Raw genomic sequence first — 22,791 nt, 5'->3', positions numbered from 1 at the left:
AAAGAAGTGAGTAGAATAAAGTACGTTATTTGGAAAGGTAAAAATATCAACTTTAGACTTACTGAGTTAAATACACATGCTAAAATTTCTAGAGTAAAATTTCTAGAACACAACTTCAAACTGAGCAGGAAAAAAAGTGAGAAAAAACTATCAAAATAAAAGAAGGCAAGAAAGAAGAAAAAAATAAATACAGAAAAGGTAGGACAAATAACATAAAATAAGATGGTGAAATTTTTTCATATTTTTGATTAATTTAAGTAAGTATAAAACACAAAATGCTCCATTTAAAAGATAAAATATAACCAAAGATAATAAATGCAGTTAAATGCTGTTTACAAGAGATAAACCTAAAATATAAGGAAAGAGAATAAAGTTAAAGGGTAAAACAATATATACAAGGTGTATTTGTTTCCTAGGGCTTCCATAAGAAAGTACCACAGGGGCCTCCCTGGTGGCGCAAGTGGTTGAGAGTCCGCCTGCCAATGCAGGGGATACGGGTTCATGCCCCGGTCTGGGAGGATCCCATATGCCGCGGAGCGGCTGGGCCCGTGAGCCATGGCCGCTGAGCCTGCGCGTCCGGAGCCTGTGCTCCGCAACGGGGGAGGCCACAACAGTGAGAGGCCCGCATACCGCAAAAAAAAAAAAAAGAAAGTACCACAAACTGGGTGGCTTAAAACAACAATTTATTGTCTCACAGTTCTGGAGGCTAGAAGTCTGAAATCAAGATGCTGACAGAGGGGGCTTACCTGGTGGCGCAATGGTTAAGAATCTGCCTGCCAATGCAGGGGACATGTGTTCGAGCCCTGGTCCAGGAATATCCCACATGCCACGGAACAACTAAGCCTGTGCGCCACAACTACTGAGCCTGCACTCTAGGGCCCGTGAGCTGCAACTACTGAGCCCGCATGTCGCAACTACTGAAGTCCGCAAGCCTGGAGCCCGTGCTCCGCAACAAGAGAAGCCACCGCAATGAGAAGCCCACGCACCGAAATGAAGAGTAGCCCCCACTCATCACAACTAGAGAAAGCCCATGCACAGCAATGAAGACCCAACACAGCCAAATTTTTTTTTTTTAATTTAAAAAAGATGCTCCCTCTGAAATCCACGGACAAGAAATCCTTTCTTGCCTCTTCCTAGCTTCTGGTGGTTTGCTGACAATCCTTGACATTCCATGGCTTACAGCTGCAGCATTTCAATCTCTGCCTCCCTCGTCACATGGCCTTCTCTCCTCATGCATCTCTATATCCCTTCCCCTCTAATTTATCTCTCTAATGACACTAGTCATATTGGATTAAGGGCCCACCCTATCCTAGTATGACCTCATCTTCACTTATACCTTGACTGCATCTACAAAGATTCTATTTCCAAACAGAATCACATTCACAGGTACCAGAGCATGAAACATACCTTTTTGAGGGACACATTGCAACCTACTACAGCAGGCAAGCACTAACCAAAAAGAGAGAAGTGGGAAGAAAAAAGCTAACAGAGTTCTAGTAATGTCTACTAACATCAGACAATGTACTACGTGAGAACAAGGGTAGTAAGGTAACATCAGTTAGAGGCTATTTCAGTAGTCCAGGTAATACAATGCTTGTTTGAATTAAGATCATGACTAGGGAACAAAAGAAAGTCAACATATTTAAGCAATATCTAGGAAGTAAAACTAACAGGACTTCACTGGATAACCAGGTAAGGTAGACAAAGATGATTTATAGGTTTCTGGCTTGTAAAACTGATTAGAATATGTTATTAATCTCTATCTTCTAGCCAGTTACTTTCTAAAGCACAGATAATATCAATTCTTTTTATTGATCACTAACTCTCCATGGTTAGTCCTAATTCTCTACTCTGGTTTTCTTGGTCTATCACAATCCGGTCCTAGCCTACTTTATTCAAGTGTTCACTTCCATAAACTCTAGTGATTCGATAAACATTTCATGTAATTTCATGGCTTTTTTCAGACTATATACCTTGAATGCCATGCCTATGTATTTACAAAGTTCTACTCAAATGAACCTTCTTCTATAGAACCTTCATTGTACTATTATTGACAATTAAAATATTTTATATGTAATATAAGATTGTCTGGGCTTCTGCAGTACTTTACTCACACTGATAGTACAGCATCTGTCACACTGATATTTATCTACATCTGTCCCTCCAGTCAAGCTACTCATACCTTCAGGATAGGGCTTACCCATCTTTTTATTCCCAGCACCTCACAGTGTGGTTTGCACACAGATGGTTTTCAAGGAATGGTTACTGAATAGTGATCATTAATCAGTTTTAACTAGCACTGCTACTTACTATGACGAAAGTCCAAAAGTAAATGGAAGACAAAGAGGATAGTGATTTCTTTTTCATTTTTATAAATTAGATTCTGAAAAAGATGAATAAAGGTCGTTGTTTCTCAGTAATGAATTCATGTAATTTACAGTTAATGTATTCTAAACTCCCTTGAGACTACGTAATACAGTCTATACCTTCTACTATAAATCCATATTTAAATGCTGAAGCAGTTTTAAAATCTAAATAATACATAGTCCAGCTCTAGCTATGAAAGTTAAAACTTTACTCAGAAGAGGTAAATCTGATGATATCTGAGGAACTCGTGTCACTGTATAATGGTTAAGAAAAATACTTTTGATACTAATGTGTTAATTTACTACAACTTAGATCATCAATTCTCAAACAATTAAATAAAAACAGAATGTACTTTCTTAAAAAGCTGCATAATCTAGATTTCCTCTGATGACTGAAAACATGTGTATGAAACCTGCAATGACTTCTGTTTATCAGCATGAACATGAACTATCTCTGAGCTGCAGATATAGAAAACTTCTAGTTGATAGAGGTTTCTAATTAAAATATTACAAGGTGGTAACGTACTGGAAATACAATTGCTAAATCTGTAGTGTTTACCCTGAACAATGCTGGTATGTATATGTGCATTTAGAAAATCTAAAGCTTAAACTGTTATTACACAATGAAATACGTTTCCTACATATAATTGAGTATAATTTTTTGAAAACAAAGGTCATATATAACAGGTACCAATATAATAAAAGTAAGATACTGAAAACAACCACTAGCAACACCACTTCACGAAGCTTTGCAAAAATCATGGATCATAATTGTTCTTACTATCCCATTATTCAACACTTGGAAGTCCAGTTTGCTAAGATAGTTTTCTGATGTACACAAAGAACAAAATGAGCTCCTTCCATACCCTTCCCCCATATCCTTTCCCTGGAGAGTCAAAGCTTAATATGAGTTCCATTTTCCAGAGATAAAAGGACTGCATTAACAATGATGTGCCCTAGCTTTCTTCTTTTTACAATAAATTACCATATTTATATTTTGAAGCTGTCATATGCTAGAGGATATTAAATATCCTCTTGTCATAATTAATTCTTTAAACCAAATTAAATGGCTTGGTTCAAAACAGACTGTGAGAGTTAAAGGAATATAATTCTATCACTAATTATCTTATAATTATTTTAATAATCAGAGCTATTTAATTTATTCCACAATTGCATTAAACAGAGAAATGCACAGTGGCTAAAAAGCTCAAATTTTTCCTAATTTTACCCATAAGATATAAACAAGACTTGAACTTGGGATGTTCAGCAATAAATTTACAGTAACTTCATCAATACTCCAGGCCAAATCCTAATACCGCAAGCTGTAACAAATTGCTAATTTTTAAAATTCCATCCATAATTATATCAAATATAAGCCATTAGACTAAATCATAAGCATTTCATTTTACTAAGGCTTAGTAATATTTTTGTTATAAACACTATTGTTTCTGCAGTAGACTAATACAATGGCACGGAGAGTGACCCTCCTTTATGATACAATACGAACTCAAGAAGGTCTATAGTAAAATACTATGTTCACAGGCTGCTTGGATTAGTTTGAATCACATTATCTCCGATGTGATTCAAAGTAGGAACTACACTAGTATTTAATCTATACAATATTCCCCAGGGATATCTCCCAGGTAACAAGCTCCTCATAACTTAAAAGCTAACTTAGAAAAATTGCAATTAAGTAAAACATACATTAAATTAGAACAAATGACACAAGCAAAAGGTTCTCGTTGTAATGAATAAATAGTTAAATGCCAAAGAACCAAATGATAAAACAAAGGTAATACCAATTTCTCTTCAGTAAATTAACAAGTGAAAAAAAGTATTTTGATTCCAGTGACGTTACAAGCACAAGTTTGTAAACCACATGTTCCTTTTCTCCTAGGTGCTTTGACTATATTTATTTTTGGTAGATGGCCTGAGAATGATTTTCTGTAGGAAGTAGGGAAGACAAAATCAAAGGGTTAAGAAGAATTACTAATACCTCATAGACAGCTGGGCAGAGGAACTGTACAGCCAGCCAAAGCTTCTCCTTCCCTCACCTGGCCCACTTGGAAATACAGCATAATCAAGAACTTGATACACTAACCATTCAAAGGACTGAAACCCAAGGAAGCATTTGTCTTAAAAAATGTTTGTGTGATGATAATATGTTCAAATAGGATAAACAAAGCAGGTACCATGGGCCATTTGCTAAAAAATAAAAGTAGCCATTGTTATAGCCCTCCGACCAGCTAGCTATATGCCAAATAGCTCAGTTACTAAGTGTACTATGTAATAATATTGGTTATATTAGTGCTTTTAACTCTAATTAATTTCATTTATTTAAAATAATTCTTTTAATAAACTGTAAATAAAAGAGTTAAGCATTTCATTCCAAAATAGAACAGAGGGGGAAAAAAGAAAATGGCTCTGTTCAGCAGAGAAATAAGACTATTTACCCCCCTATAGTTTATTAGCTATATTCTTGCTGACTTAATCCTTTCTTATACAAGAACATTTTTTTCAGCAGTCTGAATATTTTACCAAATAAATTATATTTACCAAATAAATTTTACCAAAATACATTATAATTTCTTTCTTAAAAATAATAACACTTGGGGCTTCCCTGGTTGCACAGTGGTTGGGAGTCCGCCTGCCGATGCAGGGGACGCGGGTCCGTGCCCTGGTCCGGGAGGGTCCCACATGCCGCGGAGCAGCTGGGCCCGTGAGCCATGGCCGCTGAGCCTGAGCGTCCGGAGCCTGTGCTCCGCGGTGGGAGAGGCCAGAATAGTGAGAGGCCCGCATACCGCAAAAAAAAAATAAATAAATAATAACACTTGTTCAAGTAAGCATGAGAATCAGATTATTCTTTTCTTTAAATAAATCTGAGCAAAAGGAAAAATAAACACTTTAGTCAGCAGAGTTGAGGACTTGTTCATACATTTTCAAGTAGAATCATGTAGTTGATTTCACTTACTTCATCATGCTACTTACTAAGCTAGCCATTTCTCAACTTCAAATGCCCAGACCTGAGTTGGTTAAGATGCATCTTATATTTAATCCTACAAAACCTCATAAATCAACACTATTTTTGCATTTTAGGCCAGTAGCTTGTAACTGTAAAGTCTATAAGGGCAGAACCCATATTTACTTTGTTCACTCCTACAATTGAATATAGAATATGAATAAATCTTCCCAACAAATCTATGAGCTAATCACTATTACTATGGACATTTTACAGATGAGGAAGCTTTAAAAGATTAAGTAACAACAGCAAAGAAGTAGTGGAGCTAGGATTTGGTTCTGTGCAATCCTGACCAAAAACCCATGTTCTTAACCACTATACATATTGTCAACATTATTTTAAGACATTTGTTACCAAAAAATTCTATACATAAAAATTTTGTTATTTGTTATTTCTTGCTCTCCAGGTGTTCAACAATTTATAATTAATTACACAAATAAATTGAAGATATATGCATTTTAAAAGGGAAAAATTAACAGGGGTTGGAATCAAACAGGAAATGATTCACAAACAAAAGTGAAATTTACACAGTTCAGCAAACAACAGAACTGTAGGATCGGCAAAAAGGGAGTATGGACTTTTAAATCTACCTTACTGAAAACAACAAAAATAATAGCAATATATAATTGCTATATATATTAATATATATTTTACATATATTAGTTCATTTAAACCTCACTAAAGTCTTACAAGGCCAATTCCTATTTTACCAATGAGGAATCTGAGGCACAGAAACAAAGGCTGTGCTCAAGGTCACACAGGTAACAAGAAGATTTAAACCCAGGCAGCCTGGCTCTAGAATCTGTGTTCTAAACTATGCTATACAAATAATAAGTTTATACAGCTCACTATAAGTCACTGACATCGTACTCAAGAGTTTGCACTCTCCAGAACACAGACAACCTTTGTAATCCTAGCTTTTCACGAAGACCAATAATTTTTAGTTGGAGATTAGTTAATATAAACCCACAATAATTTTAAAGCAATGTATAGCTTTCAGTTGAAAATCTGAGTTGTATGTCTGTAAAGGTCAACACAATGTAAACTGCTAAGATATACACGAGTTATTTTAGGCCATGATAAATCAACATTAAGTTAATATACCTTGAATTTTCAGAAATGGTACTATAAGGAGGGAAAAGAGCAAAGTTTAGATTTTAAATGCCATCAACAGGACAGTTAATAGATTTTTCTATTTGCATTAAATTTTAATCCAACAAGAATCTATACTATAACCACTTTACAGCAGCAGCTAAGGGAGATTCAAAACCATACTTTGAAAGCCTAAGACATCATAAAAAAAAATCACTGCATTTTCAAAGATTGGTATTCACATTATACCTTTCAAGACATTCTACACCATACTAAGCTTTGTAGAAATATTAGGAACACAATCAAGAAAAGAAATTAATTTGTCTCATGGTTTTCTTTTTCTTTTCTTTTTTTTAACATCTTTATTGGAGTATAATTGCTTTACAATGGTGGGTTAGTTTCTGCTTTATAACAAAGTGAATCAGTTCTACATATACATATATCCCCATATCTCTTCCCTCTTGCATCTCCCTCCCTCCCTCCCACCCTCCATATCCCACCGCTCTAGGTGGTCACAAAGCACCAAGCTGATCTCCCTGTGCTATGCGGCTGCTTCCCACTAGCTATCTATTTTACATTTGGTAGTGTATATATGTCCATGCCACTCTCTCACTTTGTCCCAGCTTACACTTCCCCATACCCATGTCCTCAAGTCCATTCTCTAGTAGGTCTGCATCTTTATTCCTGTCTTGCCCCTAGGTTCTTCATGACCTTCTTTTTTTTTTTTTAGATTCCATATATATGTGTTAGCATATGGTATTTGTTTTTCTCTTTCTGACTTACTTCACTCTGTATGACAGACTCTAGGTCCATCCACCTCACTACAAATAAATCAATTTTGTTGCTTTTTATGGCTGAGTAATATTCCATTGTATATATGGGCCACATCTTCTTTATCCATTCATCTGCTGATGGACACTGAGGTTGCTTCCATGTCCTGGCTATTGTAAATAGAGCTGCAATGAACATTGTGGTACATAACTCTTTTTGAATTATAGTTTTCTCAGGGTATATGCCCAGTAGTGGGATTGCTGGGTCATATGATAGTTCTATTTTTAGTTTTTTAAGTAACCTCCATACTCTTCTCCACAGCGGCTGTATCAATTTACATTCCCACCAACAGTGCAAGAGGGTTCCCTTTTCTCCACATCCTCTCCAGCATTTATTCTTTGTAGATTTTTTGATGATGGCCATTCTGACTGTTGTGAGATGATATCTCATTGTAATTTTGATTTGCATTTCTCTAATGATTAATGATGTTGAGCATTCTTTCATGTGTTTGTTGGTAATCTGTATATCTTTGTCGGAGAAACGTCTATTTAGGTCTTCTGCCCATTTTTGGATTGGGTTGTTTGTTTTTTTGATATTGAGCTGCATGAGCTGCTTGTAAATTTTGGAGATTAATCCTTTGTCAGTTGCTTCATTTGCAAATATTTTCTCCCATTCTGAGGGGTGTCTTTTGGTCTTGTTTATGGTTTCCTTTGCTGTGCAAAAGCTTTTAAGTTTCATTAGGTCCCATTTGTTTATTTTTATTTCCATTTCTCTCGGAGGTGGGTCAAAAAGGATCTTGCTGTGATTTATGTCATAGAGTGTTCTGCCTATGTTTTCCTCTAAGAGTTTAATAGTGTCTGGCCTTACATTTAGGTGTTTAATCCATTTTGAGTTTATTTTTGTGTATGGTGTTAGGGAGTGTTCATTCTTTTACATGTAGCTGTCTGTTTCCCAGCACCACTTATTGAAGAGGCTGTCTTTTCTCCACTGTATATTCTTGCTTCCTTTATCAAAGATAAGGTGACCATATGTGTGTGGGTTTATCTCTGGGCTTCCTACCCTGTTCCATTGATCTATATTTATCTGTTTTTGTGCCAGTACCATACTGTCTTTATTACTGTAGCTTTGTAGTATAGTCTGATGTCAGGGAGCCTGATTCCTCCAGCTCCGTTTTTCTTTCTCAAGATTGCTTTGGCTGTTCGGGGTCTTTTGTGTTTCCATACAAATTGTGAAATTTTTTGTTCTAGTTTTGTGAGAAATGCCATTGGTAGTTTGGTAGGGATTGCCATGAATCTGTAGGTTGCTTTGGGTAGTACAGTCAGTTTCACAATGTTGATTCTTCCAATCCAAGAACATGGTATATCTCTCCATCTATTTGTGTCATCTTTAATTTCTTTCATCAGTGTCTTATAATTTTCTGCATACAGGTCTTTTGTCTCCTTAGGTAGGTTTATTCCTAGATACTTTATTCTTTTTGTTGCAATGGTAAATGGGAGTGTTTTCTTAATTCACTTTCAGATTTTTCATCATTAGTATATAGAAATGCAAGAGATTTCTGTGCGTTAATTTTGTATCCTGCTACTTTACCAAATTCATTGATTAGCTCTAGTAGTTTTCTGGTAGCATCTTTAGGATTCTCTATGTATATTATCATGTCTCATGGTATTTTAATATCTTAGCCCCACTTCACTAATCACATGCTACAATTCTTGTGATTCAGAGACATGGCTACTCTCCTTTCAGACTATTACAGGCTGCTCTCTAACATACTGCATCTAACATAAGTATTAGATATAAACTCATTTATTTCATGCAAACTGCTATAATACATAACATTCTCTCCATGAAAAAAAGCGTATTACTCCAGCTAACTGAATAATATGTATTTTATGTAATAATTATCATTTTATATTTCATATTAAATACCCCATTTTTGAAAACTGACACCCATTTTACTTAAATAAATCATGTAGCTACACCAATTTAACTTGCATATTGCTATCCAAAAAATCACCTTAAATGCTGACCTTGTGGTGTGTTTTAAAGAGGACTAGAATAAAAAATAATTCATTTTTTTAACAAAAAGACATTCAAATAGGTAAAATTTTAAAATATATATATATTTTAAAACAAACTAAGAATAAAAGAAAATGACAAACTACTAAACTGAATTACACTTTGCTATATTTAACTGCAATGGACAAATGGAAGGAAAAAATTAATAATATCATTTCTAACACAGAAAAATGGACATGCTACATTTAGCCTCACGTAGCTTTTAAGTGTTGCTAAGAATTACAATCTGTAAAAAGTAAAACAAAATCACCTTTCAAAACTCAATGAAACAATCAACAGAAACACACAAGGGTTTTTAACTAAGTATTATAAATACAGCATTTAGGCAAAATAAAAGATTTAGTAATGAGGCAATTTAACAAACTTTACTTCACCTTTGAAGCCTTATTTCCAAACAACCATATTCAGCTGTGACTTTTAAGAAAAGAAAAAAGAAGAAGAAGATGCAGGCGGCACCATCTGAATTAATCTCTCAGCCGCCACTGTTCAGAAGAGCTGTGGTCTTCTCCAAGCCACCTCCAGAAAAACATATAAGCCTACACTCAGCTTGCATGACTTTTGATGTGGAGGTTCCAAAGTGAACCAGCAACCCAGAATATCTGTATACCCAACACTTTGTCAGGAAGAATAACCTTGAGCTTACTACTTAGCAGTATTTATCCAAAGATATTTTATATATATGGGGGGGAGGGGGAATGTGTTTGGGGGCAGTTTCAAAAAATATTGATTAATAATATTTAATTATTCATATTATTAGTAGTTAATAGTGCTATAATAATATAATATTGATAATATTGGTTAATAATTAATAAAAGATTAATTGATATTAATGTTAACACCAATGCATAGCTAAGATTAAATTAGAGAAATAATATTTTTGGATAAGTATTGATAAGCAGGAAACTAAAGATTATTCTTCCTGAAAAAGTATCAGGCATACAGATATTCTAGATTGCCAATATTATTTGTCTTATCTAATCTTTTATATTATTCTATAGAATATACATATTCTATCCAATCCTACAGTCAAAAGTTATCTATCTATCCTTGGATTAAACCAGGCCAATAGACAGTGAAATACCTAAACAACACTATTTGGGGCCCCAGATAATTGTTCCGGCTGTACTTTGCTATTAAGTCACAAACTCTTAAGGATGTAAAATACTAACTACTCTATTTTTTGAAAACTGATACCCATATGACTTAATAAAATTCTTTTTTTAGGTAGGATTCACCACACTACACAGTATCTTTATTTGAAAATATACAGTCTCTTGAGATTTAATCTTCTGGAATCTGGATTCATATAACTCATCGTATATCCTTCATTCCATTAGCTACAAAAAAACAAACCTGTGGTTTATCTTTGGCAAGTAAAAAGAATTTTATGGCATGCATTGGTACACTTTTAACCTCTCTGCCAGCGTTATCTTATTTACTTTCTCTTTATGATTTTCTTGATTAAACATTTCTTGTTTTGTTGTTATGTATTTACTCATATGGGATGCCATAAAAAATTGTGGAACAAGGTAAAATTAAACAAGTCTTTGGAAAAACAATGAAAATATTCACGCTAAAGCATTTCTTACTCTAAAATAGCAATCAATGAAGTCTAAAATGAAGATTAACCAATAAATGAAAAAACACAATGAACATAATGAAAAATTGTAATGTAATTCCACAATTAAAACCCTACCCTAATAAAATATAGGTAAGTGTTTGCTATCCAAGTGCAAACATGAAGTAGTTTCCTTCAAAGGAAAAAAGGCTTGTTTCAAAACATTTAATTATAATATTAATGATCATATCTTATATTTGTAATTCACTGAACAGGATTACTTTCAAGTAAAATGTATTTTCACTTCTACAATTTAACAAAGTTCATTTTTTTATATTAGAAATAACTTTCTTTTAAGACTAAAATTAGTGAAGTTTAAAGGATGCTACCAACATGTTAGCTGTGATAGGTCAAAGAAGTAATCTGGGAAAATGAGATAGATTTATGGGTACATACATAAAGTATACATAAAAGTACTTTACTTTCTTTTTGGAAAGTATATGTAAAATACCCAGTAAACAGTGGAGCCTTATGCAAATGGTATTATTTCATGTAAAAATCATGGAGAAACAAAGGGGCATACTTACCCTTCTCCTCCCATTCTTGTTATCTTTAGGCGAAAATCCACAGAATTCAAACTGGGAGGCTTCCATTTCAAAATATCATCACATCGACCAGGTTTATATTTCTAAAGTGAATTAAAATGATGATAATAGTTAATATGAAGCTAAAAATTAAACATTTGATTTATTAAATATAATATCAATTACTTTTCATTAAGCAAAATCACTACTTTTTTTCTGAATATAATTTTTGTTATTTTTAACTGATGAGTGAAGTTAGACATCAACCATCTTACTGATGGCCTCTTTTTCCTGCCAAAGCATGTAGACACTTGTTTGTGAAAGTCTCGAAAAATAATGAAACCTGTTAGTCCCTCCAATACTACTATAACTTAAAGGAAGTTCGATCATTTTTTAAAAATTTTGTTCCTTCTTATTCAATAGATTTACTGTGGGATAATTCACAATTAATAAAATTAACTAATGAATTTTGTCAAATGGATACAATCATGTAACAATCGCCAGAATCATGATATACAGCATTTCAATCACCCCCAAAAAGTTTCCCCTTGACAGCTGCAGTCAGCTCCCTGTTACCAACTCTCTGGCAAGAGTGACCTTCTTTCTATCACTATAGTTGTGCCTTTTCTAGAATTCATAAGAAATTCTTACACAAGGTTTTGCTATATGATGGTGCATATATTAGCTTGTTCCTTTTTATTAAACTGAGCAGGATTCCTTTCTATGCATATACCACAAATTGTTTATGCATTTACAAGTTGATGGATATCTGGGTTGTTCCCATTTTTAGGCTACCAGGAATGATGCTGGTCCGAACATTTGTGTGGACATCCGTTTTCATAACTTTTGGGTAAATACCCAGCAGTAGAATGGCTGGGTCACATGGTTAATGTATGTTTAACTTTACAAGAAGCTGTCAAATCGTTTTCCAAAGTGGCAGTGACATCTTCCATTCCCACCAGTAATACATGAGAGATCAAACTGCTCCACATCCATCCTAGGACTAGGTATTGTCAGTCTTTTTAATTCTAAAGTATGTCTCATAATTTTAATTTGCATTTCTCTAAATGACAGATGTTGAAGATCTTCTAATTTGCTTATTTGCTGCTACCTGTGTATTTTCTTTGGTGAAGTGTCGGTTTAAAATTTTTCCCTTGTTTTTACTGGGTTATCTCCTTATAATTGACCTGGAAGAGTTGTTTACATATTCTGGATAAATAGCCTTGTTTGGATACATGTACTGCAAATATTGTCTACCAGTTTTTGTCTTGCCTTTTCATTTTCTTAACAATTTCTTTTGAATATATTTTAATGAAGTCAAAATCAACTATTTTTTCCAACTTTACTGAAGTACGATTGAGAAGTAAAAAATTTAAGGTATACAACATGATGCTTTGATTTATGCATACACTGTGAAATAATTACCACAATCAAGCTAATTAACATATCCATCATCACACAGTTAATTCTTTGTGTACATTGTAAGAACATTTAAGATCTATTCCCTGAGGAAATTTCAAGTATACTTTATTATTAACCACAATCACCATGCTATACATTAGGTTTCCAGAACTTATTCATCTTATAACTGAAAGTTTCTACCCTTTGATCAATATCTCCCCTCTTCCCCTAGCCCCCAGCCGCTGGTAACCACCATTCCACACTCTAAGTTCGACCTTTTTTTTTTTAAGATTCCATATATACATGAGCTTATTTCACTTAGCATAATGTACTCCAGGTTCACCTGTGTTGTCACAATTGGCAGAATTTCCTTCTTTCTTAAGGCTGAATAATATTCCATTGTATATGTATACCATTATTTTCTTTATCCGTTTATCCACTGATGGACACTTAGGTTGTTTCCACATTTTGGCTACTGTGAATACCGCTGCAGTAAAGATGGGAATGCAGGTGTCTCTTCAAGATGCCGATTTTATTTCTTTCGGATACATATCCAAAAGTGGAACTGCTGAGTGACATGTAAGTTCTATTACTAATTTTCTGAGAAACCTCCATATTATTTTTCATAAGAGCTATATCGACTTACAGTCCTACCAACAGTGCACAAGGGCTCCCTTTTCTCCACATCCTCACCAGCAAGTTATCTTTTCACTTTTTGATGATGGCCACCCTAAATGGTGTTAGGTGATATCTCAGTGTGGTTTTGATTTCCATTTTCCTGATGATTAGTGATGTTGAGCATCATTTCAAAATCATCGATTTTAAACTTTTACAATTTGTGCTTTTTGTGCCCTCTTTAAGGAATCTTTGCCTATCCTAAGGTCACTGCAATTTTCTACTACATTTTCTTAGAGAAATTTTATAGTTTTAACTCTTATTTTTAGGTATATGATCCATTTGAGGTTAATTTATTTATAAGATGTGAAGTAAGGGACTGTTTGTTGTTTGGCAGTTGGATATCAAATTCAACCAGCACCGTTTGTTAAAAGATTATCCTTCTCTCACTGAATTGCCTTGACATCTTTGTCAAAAATCAGTTGTTTATAGATATAGATATATTTCTATTCTTACTAATCTGTTGCATTGATAAATATGCCTTTCTATCTGCTCATAGCATATTGTCTTGATAACTCTAGCTCTATATTAAGTTTTGAAAGCAGGTTATGTAAGTCCTCAAACTTTTTCTTTTTCCAAATTTTCTTAGCTAATGTAGCATTTATATTTCCACATATATTTTATTTTATTTACTTTTTATTTATTTTATTTTTGGCTGCATTGGGTCTTCCTTGCTATGTGCACGCTTTCTCTAGTTGCGGCGAGCGGGGACCACTCTTCGTTATGGTGCGCGGGCTCTAGAGCACAGGCTCAGTAGTTGTGAATGGGCTTAGTTGCTCTGCGGCAGGTGGGGTCTTCCCAGACCAGGGCTCGAACCCGTGTCCCCTGCACTGGCAGGCAGATTCTTAACCACTGTGCCACCAGGGAAGCCCTCCACATATACTTTAAAATTACCTGGTCAATTTCTATGAAAAATAAGTTGACTGGGATTTTAAGTAAGACTGCAGTAAATTAATAGATCAATTAAGGGAAAAATAACATCTTAGCAATACTGAATCTTTTGATTCATGAACACTTCAAATCTCTCTATTTACTTAGTACTTAGGTCTTCCTAAATTTCTCTCAGCAATGTTTTATAGTTTTCGGTATACAGGTCTTGCACAACTTTTGTTAAATTTCTTCCTAATAATGTAATACTTTGGTGGTACTATCAATGCAAAAAATTGGTTGTTTCTATACAACAGCCATGAATAATCCAGAAAGGAAATTAAGAAATCAATTCCATTTACAATAGCATCTAAAAGAACAAAATACCTAGGAATAAATTTAACAAAGGAAATGAATGGTCTATATACTGAAAACTACAAAACATTACTGAAAAAGTTTAAAAAGACCTAAAAATGCAAAGACATCCCATATTCATAGATAGGAAAAGTGATATTGTGATTTATAATAAATATACATTTGGTCTTCATCCCCACTTCTGGCACAGAGCTCCTAAAACCCTTGGAATTTCCAAAGTGAAGAGAGTGATAAGCGTCTTTTATTATGTTAATGAGGTGACTTTGAGGTAGCACCTAGGGATGGGGACTAGTTGCCAGGAGCCAACCAAGTGATAAGAGGGTTGGAACTTTCAGTCCCACCCCTCTGACCTCTGGGGAGGGGAGGGGGGCTAGAAGTTGGATCAATTGCCAGTGGCCAATGGTTTCATCAATCATGCCTGTGTAATCAAGGCTCCATAAAAACCAAAAAAGAAAAATGGGGTTCAGAAAGTTTCTGGGTTGGTGAACACATGGATATTCAGGAAGAGGGGGTGACTCGAAAGGGCACAGAAGTTCCACGCCCCTCCCCCATGCCTTGCCTTATGTATCTATTTCCTCTGGCTATTCCAGAATTTCATCCTTTTATAATAAACCAGTAATCTAGTAAGTAATATATTTTTCTGAGTACTGTGAGCCACCCTAGCAAACTAATTGAACATGACAAGGGGGTCATGGGAACTTCTGATTTATAGTCAGGTGGTAAGAAGTACCGGTAACAACCTGGAATTTAACTGGTGTCTGAAGGCCAAGGAGAGGGTCCTTGGAACCTCCAATCTACAGCTAGTCAACTAGAAGCACAGGTAATAACATGAACTTGCAACTGGCATCTGAAGTTAAGGGGTGGGGGAGGGTGGGGAAACTGGAAGCAGTACAGTTTTGAAGAGCCCTCAACCTGTTGAATCTGACGCTATCACTAGGTAGACAGTGTCAGAATTGAGTTGAATTGTAGGACACCCAGCTGGTGTCAGAGAAGTGCTTGCTGGTGTGGAAAACCCCCTCCACACTGGGACTGGTCTCAGAACACCCATTAAGAAGAATTAATATTGCTAAACCGTCAATACTACTCAAAGCAATCTATAGATTCAATGCAATCCCTATCAAAATTCCAACAACTTTTTCTTTTTAACAGAAATAGGAAAGCCAATCCTCAAATTCATATGCAGTTACAAGAGACCCTGAAGAGCCAAAACAATCTTGAAAAAAGAACAACACAAAGTTATGACTCACACTTTCCAATTTCAAAACTTACTATAAAGCTACAGTAATCAAAACGGAGGTGTTGACATAAGGACAGACATTTAAACCAATGGAATAAAACTGAGAGTACAGAAATAAACTCACATTGACAGCCAATAGCCAATTGATTTTTTTTTACAAGGATGCCAAGTCCATTCAACGGTGAGAGAATACTCTCTTCAACAAATGATGCTGGAACAGCTGGATTTCCACAAGTAAAAGAATGACGTTTGGAACCCTATCTCCCATCATATACAAACACTAACTAAAAATGGACCAATGCCCTAAATATAACAGCTAAAACCATAAAACTCTTAAAAGAAAACACAGGGGTAAATTTTCATGATCTTGGATTTGGTGGTGAATTGTTAGATATGACATCAAAAGCACAAGCAATAAAAAAAATAAACTGGACTTTATCAAAACTAAAAAACTTGTGCATCACAAGATATCAAGAAAGTGAAAAGATAACCTACAGAATGGAAAAAAATGTGCAAATCATACACCTGATAAGGGTTTAATATCCAAAATACATAAAGAACTCCTATAACTCAACAACAAAGAAAACCCAATTTTTAAAACTGTCAAAGAACCTGAATACCCATTTCTTCCATAGAAGAGATACAAATGGTGAATAAGCACGTAAAAAGATGCTCAGTATCATTAGCCATGAGGGAAATGTAAATCAAAATCATAATGAGATACTACTTCACATGGGTGGCTGTAATTTTTTTTTTAGAGGAAAATAACAAGTGTTGGAGAGGATGTGAAGAAATTAGTAACAATGTATGTTGCTGTAAGGAATATAAAATGATCCAGCCACTATGGATAATAATTTGACAGTTCCTCAAAAACTGAATTTGAAACACAGAATTACCATATGACTCTGCACATGGTAGAGCAAAAAAATTGGAAACAGGGACCCAGATACTGACATGTCTACAACCTAGGTTTCCATCACCATATAAATGGGTAAACAAAATGTAGTATATACATACAATGGAATATCATTCTGCCACAAAAAAGAATGAAGTTCTGACACATGCTACAAAATGAATGATCCTCAAAAACACTATGCTAAGTGAAATAAGCCAGACACAAAAGGATAAAAATAGTATGATTCCACCTGTATGAAATATCCGCAATAGGCAAATTCATAGTGACAGAAAGTAGATTAGCGGTACCAAGGGCAGGAGGTGGAGGTGGGGGGGCGTTGAGGGGGTGGGTGGAAGGAGCGTTATTGCTTAATGGTTACAAAACTTCTCTTTGCACTGATGTAAAAGTTGTGGAAATGGTTGTACAACACTGTCCATCTAATCAAAGAGACTACAGCATAGGAAAAAAGTGTTTTAAATTATTCTAGAACACAGTAAAAAGAGAAAATCTTTTACTTTGGTGGCTATGGACTTATTATAGAGGAATGAAGATTGAAAGCTTTGAATAATGGGTAATATTCACGAATGCAGACTTATACCATGACGTAAATATGAGCAAAACACTTGGGTAGAAAAATATAGAATCTCCTGAAGGAGAGGAAAGTATGTCAATTCAGCGAGGGCATTATGGGGGACGGGGCCATATTATGAGAAAGATACTCAGGAAGGAAAAACTGCTAAGTGTTCTCATTACTAATATTTTTTAGATATACGAGTCAAATTGCATTTTAACAGATTTTTATAAATTTGAGGAAAAAATGCAAAAACCCTAGTCATTGAATCTCTTATTTCAAACAGAAATCCATATAATGACAAATTCAGTACAACAAGTTTTGCTAAGAAAGACAAACCATTGGAGTTGATGGGAAAGACATTTTATCTGTAGCAAATTTAAGAACATAATGCACACTATTTTCCCCCAAGGCTTGTGCTTAAACATGAATGAATATAAGATCAAATATATAATATTTCAGTGGAAGTTTCTGTCCATTTATTTGCCCTGAGAGATACATTTAGGTAACACATGTCCTTCAGGATGATCACAAATAAACCTCTTTAGACTTACTGAATATAAATGTCTTTATAAATGTTAAACTGCTACATTTTCCAGTCGTGACCCCATTAATAAAAATAATAATAAAATTTAGTCTTTTTTCTAATAAAGTCTGTCTGACAGAAACATCACAGACCTTTTAGTAAGAGTGGTTCCCTATGGTAGTGAAGGGTAAAAAGGAGTGAGGGGAGAAAGGAGTGTCAGCATCCCACACCAACCCCACTCACAGCGGCTGCCAAGGGACTGTCACATGTACAAACAAACCATCATTTACTTCTGTTCCCTATTCATTTATACGACTATGAGTATGAGACCACTTAGAAAACCAATACCAATCTAAGTTATTAAATCTAGGAAATGTTAATGATTGTACAGCTTTAAAATATTTCATAATGGGTACCTAATAACAAATTCTAAACGTAATTTTAATATAATATTATTTGTAAAATAGCTACTAACTATCCTTCACATTCTTCTCTCTGGAAATCATCTAATGGAGAATAGCATATACTGACTCTTCTGCTTTTACACAGCAATAGTTCAAGTGCATAAGCCATTCCTCATCTGACTGTACACCAAACCATTTATATTAATCTGAAAACCTAGACTTGACATGACTGAGAATTTCAAAGCAACTTTATGAAAATCAATGAAATGCCTGACAAAAATTTTTAGGAAATTATATTTTAAAAATACTGGGGCTTCCCTGGTGGCACAGTGGTTGGGAGTCCGCCTGCCGATGCAGGGGACACAGGTTCGTGCCCTGGTCCAGGAGGATCCCACATGCCGCGGAGCGGCTGGGCCCGTGAGCCGTGGCCGCTGAGCCTGCGCGTCCGGAGCCTGTGCTCTGCAACGGGAGAGGCCACAACAGTGAGAGGCCCGCATACCACAAAAAAAACATAATAATACTGTAGTTCTGAATTACCGAATATAAATGCAACGACATAGATCCCATGAGTAAAATGTATTTAAATACCTGTCCGAATGTAAATTCTACTTCAGTAAAATCATGTCTAATCATGTGCCTACAAAACAATTAGTAAAATACTCAATAAATACTTGATAAAAAATTTAAAAAATAAAGTGAAAATTTTTTTAACTTATAAAATATTAGCCTCAGGTATTTTTAAATTTATATGTTTAAATAGAATATTTTAGATTATGAAATGACTTAAATTAGCACTATTCACAAAAGAGTATGTATATCAATAACTATTTAAAAATCCTTTTTTCAAGTTCCCCAAAATAATAAGGTCAAAGATATTATATAATACAGGGAATTAAGCATTTTAAATATAAATATTTGTGAGTCCTCAAACTTGAAATACAGAATCTTGCTGAATATAAACAAGGGTACAAAAACATCCTTTCAAGCTACATTTTCCAATGTATAATTAGGGAGTAATGCGTTTTAATTTCATTAAATTCACCAGCATGTATCTAGAGTAAAATAATTATCAAAGCTATATTTAATTGATACATATAATACTTAGTTCTATAGAAGCAAATCTGATTTTACCAGGTGAGTTGTCCAATAAAAAATGAGAGATAGATTATGTCTGAAAGCAATTACCAACATTACCTGAGATGTCCATTATTATCTTTAAAAAGAAAAAATGTAATGAATGCAGATGTCAGGCAACCAAGTAAGATGCTTAAGGAAGTGTTTACCAAATGAGAGCAGAACCTGGCTCAGAGGTACAGGATGGCCATGTGCCAAAGAAGTCCTCTAAAACTAAAAGAAAATGAAATGAAGCCAGAAGTGATATACCTGGTATACGAAACAGTGGTTCTCAATTAGAGATTTTACCCCCCAGGGGATATTTGGCAATGCCTACATTTTTGGTTGTTACACTGGGGAGGGAAGGGTGAGCTACTGCCATCTAGTGGGTAGAAGCCAGGGATGTTTCTAAACATCCTACAACGCACAGGACAGCTGTACACAGCAAAGAATTATCCAACCCAAAATGGTCAATGGTACCAAAGTTGAGAAACTGATCTAAAGGAAACTAGTAGTAATAACAACAAAGAGGACAGGATATCTGGTTCTTCTTTGCCTCCACTAACTAGTAACTTCATGATTCAAAGCAAATTCAAAGTGTGGGCTTCATCTATTCCACTTGTAAAAATGCAACAATAGCATTTTGCTTGCCTAAAAACAGGATATCTAAACCAGAGATACCTAAAATGCTTTGTAGCCCATGCTACTCTATGATTTCCACTAGTAAAATGTGAGCAGTTATGTTATCGTAATATATATTCCAGGCCCTGCACTGAAATCTGAGACATACTGTCCTCTTCAGAAGGATCACATCCTGAAGCTAGGAAAGATCCCTGGCCTTAGCATATATTTGTTTTATTTTTGTCGTTTTTCTAGAATTTAGTTTTAAAGAAAGCAGAAAAAATCCTCTTTGGTAATTCTACTGGACAGAAAAGTAAAACAACTCTAGGTTTATTGACTTGATTATATCCTTTTGCCCATGTTTCACTGAGAAGCAAATAACAAACACCTATTTTGCAAAACAAGACACATAAATATCCTGTATGGAGGAAAAGTCCCTAATCAACACTAACTACCTACTATGTGCCTAGTACCATACTAGTTGGGGAAGATACAAATTCTCCCAAGACAGTGGGCTCAACCACAGTGAGGTTTAATACAACCTCCAAGAGAGATTAGAGAAGTACTCAAATGAACACAAACAAAGTTGCTGAGGAAGAACAACAGAGAAACATGAAAATCAGGGGGCAGGGGTAAAGGAAATTTTCTTGAATAAGAAAAATGCATGAATTGCATTTTGAAGAATAATCAGGCTACAAGAAAGTTCTACGCAATGAGAACACAAATATACCTGAGTTGAGGGGAAGTTTGCTCAAGTTTTCTGAGACTAAACTGGCCCAGTGCTCTATGCTGTTCTTGTTGATGTAGAGGAGGTGAAGAGTCGATCTCCTATAAAAATAGCTCAAGGCAACCCCTTGGTATTTCATTTCTAAAAAGTCACAAACTTGGTAAAGATAGTAGGGAGAGGTATCATAGAAAGAAGCAGGGGAAGAAAACTGAGAATTCCATTTTCAAAAGCTTGCTGACATTTCTCATCTGCTTATGAAAGTTGTACTACTACTTATGGAAAGTGAAGTTGTGATTTGAGAGTACAATTTAATATTAGAGAATTAATACAATTTCTTGGCTTATTTAGGTTGGAAAACTTACTCAAAAATACATTTGTATTACTATTTCTATTATCTGATTCACAAGTCTAATTTCTTCTTGCTGTTGTTTTAATATAAAATAACCTGTAGCTTACATTTCTAATGAAATAATTTCTGAAAAAATACAGTTACACAAAGACCTCTGCAACTTCAGCTTTACTTTCCATGTCTGGGCAGTTCCATATAACTACACATGAAATTAAACTTTAACCAGTAAGGAAATGGGGGTAAAGACAAGTTAAATGAAAATACCCAGTTAGTATCAAGACCAGTTAATAGACCTGAGTAAGAATACTAGAAAAATGAGGGGTACTGAAAGCATGCACTAAACTCCCTCTTTTTACAGATTAACTGAGAACCCAAATCGTTAGACTTGTCCAAAAAATTCCCAAATCACAGTAATACAGAAATCTTTCCACTATTAACAAAAAGTACATATTTATATCATTTGTCCGAAAGCAAATGATGAAAGGTTGGGTTAGATGATCTCATGTTATAAAACTGTTCCAAAAGGAACCAATTTTAAGTCAGTTGTTTTCTAATTACTTTTAGCCTAGTTCTGTGTGGAGCAGTGAGTAGGAGGGACATGAAACTGGCAATGCCATGTCTAGTGGGAAGAGGGTGCTCAGACAACCGAATAAACCTCAGCACCTAAACCACTTACCTCTCCTCTCCCACTCAGACCCCACTGAAAGCCTACTGAACCGTCTGTCCTGTCTCATCTCCGGCACAGGCCCCATCTCCCAAAGTATCCTGGCCCTACTCCCTGGGCCCACCAAGGTGCCTCTGCCACTCCATCAGTCTGCACTCTTCTCACACTGCTGCAGGGTGGAGTTTCTTCATAGCCCTTTGAGGGCAGAAACCCTGCCTTTATCCAGTTTTATTATTTCTTACTCAGCAATGTGTATAACATACAGTAGACACCCAATTTATCAGATGAAGGCATGAGCTAATATATTCCAAAGCTCAGGATTAATTCTCCCTTAATATCCAAGACTACTGCCATCTGGTATAAAATTCCACTAACTTTGACAGCTAGCAGATTCTCACAGAGTTTCTCCTCTTCTCTGGTGGACACGAGTCTAAATAAAAGTGGTCTACTGATAGGGGAATCAAACTCTAGATACAAGTAACATCTGCAGCCTAGTTACTTTATACATCAAGTACGTTACCCTCCTTTTTTGCTAATCTGTGCTGCGTAGTACCACTAAAATAATTTTCTCTGCTCTTAGTAGTGGTATGAAGAAGAGCATTGTAAGAACACAGGGGAGAGTCACACTCACCGAATCAGCCGGGCTTCCCCAAGGAAGCCACACCTAATTTGATATTCAAAGGCTGAATGGGAGTAATACAGAAAGGAAGAAAACAGTTTGTTGCAGAAGAAACAGCTGGTGTAAAGATGTACTCAGTACAGAATACTTCAATTTGCAGCTTTTACAAAATGAATTGGTATACCAGTAAAAAGCCCCACTGAAGTTATCAATGAACTTTGACAACAAAAGGAAAATTTATTCTAAATTGACGAAGTGTATGTTTTTAAATAGTTCCTCCT

The 22,791-nt window shown here is 35.2% G+C and overlaps 1 protein-coding gene across 2 annotated transcripts in view; it reads right to left on the bottom strand.

The window, feature by feature from the left end:
• RNGTT (RNA guanylyltransferase and 5'-phosphatase) overlaps window positions 1–22,791 on the bottom strand; it is a 235,576-nt gene that overhangs the window by 80,900 nt on the left and 131,885 nt on the right. For both annotated transcript variants that reach the window (XM_060115193.1, XM_060115192.1), the window contains exon 13: window positions 11,470–11,570. In XM_060115193.1, the coding sequence (XP_059971176.1) occupies window positions 11,470–11,570 (101 nt within the window). The remainder of the gene's footprint in view (window positions 1–11,469; window positions 11,571–22,791) is intronic.

The sequence above is a fragment of the Mesoplodon densirostris genome, chromosome 12 (assembly GCF_025265405.1).
Source record: "Mesoplodon densirostris isolate mMesDen1 chromosome 12, mMesDen1 primary haplotype, whole genome shotgun sequence".
Lineage (NCBI taxonomy): Eukaryota > Metazoa > Chordata > Mammalia > Artiodactyla > Ziphiidae > Mesoplodon > Mesoplodon densirostris.
Note: the sequence above shows the minus strand (reverse complement) of the source record. Positions and strands in the feature narration are given on the sequence as shown.